This window comes from Nicotiana attenuata, chromosome 3, assembly GCF_001879085.1.
Source record: "Nicotiana attenuata strain UT chromosome 3, NIATTr2, whole genome shotgun sequence".
NCBI classification, from domain to species: Eukaryota; Viridiplantae; Streptophyta; class Magnoliopsida; order Solanales; family Solanaceae; genus Nicotiana; species Nicotiana attenuata.
The window spans coordinates 19,282,129-19,285,476 of NC_031991.1; the positions used below are offsets into that span (position 1 = coordinate 19,282,129).

The following is a 3,348-nucleotide window of genomic DNA, read 5'->3' on the forward strand; positions in this document are numbered from 1 at the left end:
ATCCTTAGCCCCATGGTTGGCGCCAAACTGTTTAGCTAGTAATTTGAGTAACAATTAAACTTATATTGTGGTTTTAAGGATATGTGATTCAATTCAATGCTAATTGATAAACAAGGAATCAAATAGATAAAATAGAGAGTAAAATAGATCAAACAAGTATGCTAGCCAAATTTCGACCTCGACTTGTGGTAGCATCGAGGTGGGATAATAAGAATAATAAGTTATAAAGCAACTCTGATGAACACTAAGAGAAATAGCAAGAAAGTAATGGGTGTATATATATTATTTTCAATGAAGAACATGATCAGTACAAACGAATGGGATCCCTCTTTATATAATAGGGGAGTCCTAAATAAGGTACACTTCTAATTACGGAAGTAGATCCCATGATTGATACAAATAACCGCTCTTCATTTGATCCGTTCTGAATTTCTGGGGTGATCTCCGACCGGTTACGGATAACTCGTGCTTCCGTTATTGTACTTCGCTCGATGTCGGTCATACTCAATCTCGGTTGTCGCCAGCTCTGGTCTCAATGGACCTTTCGATCTTAGGACTCGATGCCTCGTCTTCGAGCTCGAGTCTGATTCGTTACGAGCCTATCCTCGATACAACCCTGTTTTGATCAAATAGTAAAATCGGGTAGCCCCGATTTCGACCGTACTCATATATGTATATGAATTGATGTATTAATGTCTAAGGGTTTTGCCAACTTATTCCGACGCTGATCACTGTCCTGATTTGACATGAGTCCATGCTATGGGCACCATCTTTCCTCCGGATGCGAATAGGATGCTATGGCTTGGAGCCTTGGACATCACTGCTAGGGCTCATTTCTCTTGGAGGTTTGGACGCGATGGTGGACGCGAAGTCCACTTGGTATGCGAGTCTAATGCTCCAAGTATGTCTCTTACAATATTTTTCCATCACTCCAAACACCCTCCAACTCCTACAATACATTTGTTACCATGTTTCCGTTTTTTACCCTCGTGTGGATCTACACATATCTCAAGGCAAATTTAATTACGTCATTAAGCATGTAATTACGTCAAATTAACGTTAACAATTTACTGCATTGTACATTCTCACCAACTTATGCACATTTGTTCTCGAATACCCAATTTTGATTGTTCTTAGGGCTATTCACATCCTTAGGCCTCTTGCCCCATATAAAACTTCAACTTGTCAGCAGAGCAGCACAACATATCAATATGGCCATCCACGAACCATACACAACAAATACATCAAAATGACCTAATATGCAACAAAATCATAATAATAATACTCATAGCACGGTTTGCGTTAAAAGTATATGAAGGGACGTCGTAATTTCATTTCTTTGCTATTAGTGTACTCCGTGAAAACCATATTAATTTCTATTATACATAGTAAAATTGAATACAAGGGTAGTGGCTAAAAGGTAAAAGACCTCTAGGCAAGTTTGAGAAGGAATGAATAGGTCCAAGGATCTTCCTATATCGATATGTTGGAAAGGCGAAGTCACATACTTCTAAGGAGGTTTAACTGACAGAGCTTGGTTTTTATTCCTTTACTCGAGACCTCTTACACTCAGAACTAATTCAATATCTTTATTGTGAGTTTGGTGAATCTGAGCTCACTTTCTAGATTCACACAAGCAACTGTGATTAGGTCAGGAATGAGAGAGATGAACTCAAGAGAGAAGAAAGGAATATGGTACTAACTTAACCCAACTACTTAACTACTAGGCCCCACAATTATAACTGACTAACTAACAAACCTAATTAACGGACTAACTACATAATAGCTCACACTCCCCCTCAAGCTGGATGGCGCAAAATGTTAAGCACTCCAAGCTTGCCTAATAGAAATGCATGTTGAGACTCCAAGACCTTTAGTAGCTGATCTTCAGTCCCCACAAACTGTGTGTTGAGTACACCTTGTTTGATCTTGTCACGCACAAAATGGCAATCGATCTCAATATGTTTGGTACGTTCATGGAAGATAGGATTGGCTACAATCTGGAGAGCAGCTTTGCTATCACAATAGACTTCCACAGGTCACTTGATGGGCACTCCAAGTTCAGCAGACAGTCCTAATAACCAAACTACTTCTGCTGTCACAGCTCCTAGGCTTCTATACTCTGTTTTTTCACATCTTCTCGACACTGTATGATGCTTTTTGGACTTCCATGAGATGAGTGAATTTCCAAACTTGACTAAGTACCCAGTTACAGATCTTCTTGTGTTTGGACAACTTGCCCAATCTGCATCACAAAAACATGTCAAACTATCTGCACCTACACTACTTAGAAATATTCCCATTCCTGGTTCACGCTTTAGGTATTTCACCACTCTTATAGCAGCATCCCAATGAGATTTTTTTGGCTCTTGCATGAACTGACTGAGAGTTTGAACTACAAACACAATGTCTGGTCGTGTGATAGTCAAATAGATCAACCTACCAATCAACCTTTGGTATTTACTCATATTTGTAAGGATTTCATCTCCTGCAGTGCAAGTGTATCTGTCAAACTTAGCAGAAGTGAACATATGGTTAAGATCTATGGGAGTTAAAACTGGCTTAGCACCACTCTGTTACATCCTGTATTTTCCTATGTTAAAGTTTCGTCGTAAGCTAATCGATGTAAGTTCGGGAATGAGATTATTTTGAAATTATAAGCATTATGCTATTTCAAACAAGTGATAAGTAATTTCGTGAAGCTGAGAGGGAAAGCAAATCAAAGAAAATAAATTTTAGTCAATGTTTGACATGTTGGGATAAAATATGGCCCGAGCTAAAATACCCGATATTTATGGACTAGTACCATACAAGGTGCCCCATGACCATGATAGTAAGGTGTATAAGGTGTGTTAAAAGAGAGTAGTATTTTAAATAATTTGAGATAATCCTTAATTATGTGAATTATGGGATAATGGAAAATTAACTAGTTAATTAATAAATGATTAATCAAAGTCTTTGGATAAGACAAGTGAGCCAAAACGTGGCAGCAAGAATAAACTTAAATCACTGACTCTTACACCATTAGCAAGGTGGCACACTTAGGGGAATTATTTTGCCAAATAACCTTTATCAAGTGGGGCCCACACTACTATAATAATAAGCCTCTCTAATTCATTTAAGAGAGCTATTATTCAGAATTGATTGGGTAACGTTATTAGCTACAAAAAGACTTCTCAAAAATCACAAAATGAAGGCGGTGACAGATGAAGCTCTAGCAAATTGTTTTACCCGAATTATATTGAGTTATAGCAACGGGATTTTGCGATTCTAAGGGGAGTACGGTGCAATCTTTTCCGAGAACATCATACGGATTTTTCCCTACTCCAGGTATGTTAAGGCTAAGCC

General features: G+C 38.3%; 1 protein-coding gene across 1 annotated transcript; it reads right to left on the reverse strand.

The window, feature by feature from the left end:
* On the reverse strand, window positions 1,800-2,531 carry LOC109224201 (uncharacterized mitochondrial protein AtMg00810-like). The gene is made up of 2 exons (XM_019388789.1): window positions 2,071-2,531; window positions 1,800-2,016 (listed from the first exon to the last, which is right to left on the reverse strand). The coding sequence occupies exons 1-2, from the start codon at window positions 2,529-2,531 to the stop codon at window positions 1,800-1,802; spliced, it is 678 nt and encodes a 225-aa protein (XP_019244334.1).

What these genes read in the sequence shown, in the direction of transcription:
- LOC109224201 (XM_019388789.1), bottom strand. Translation starts at nt 2,531, where the DNA reads ATGTTCACTTCTGCTAAGTTTGACAGATACACTTGCACTGCAGGAGAT. An exon ending in GTAGTTTGGTTATTAGGACT is followed by an intron (nt 2,017 to 2,070) that starts GTCTGCTGAACT and finishes CTATTGTGATAG; the next exon opens with CAAAGCTGCTCTCCAGATTG.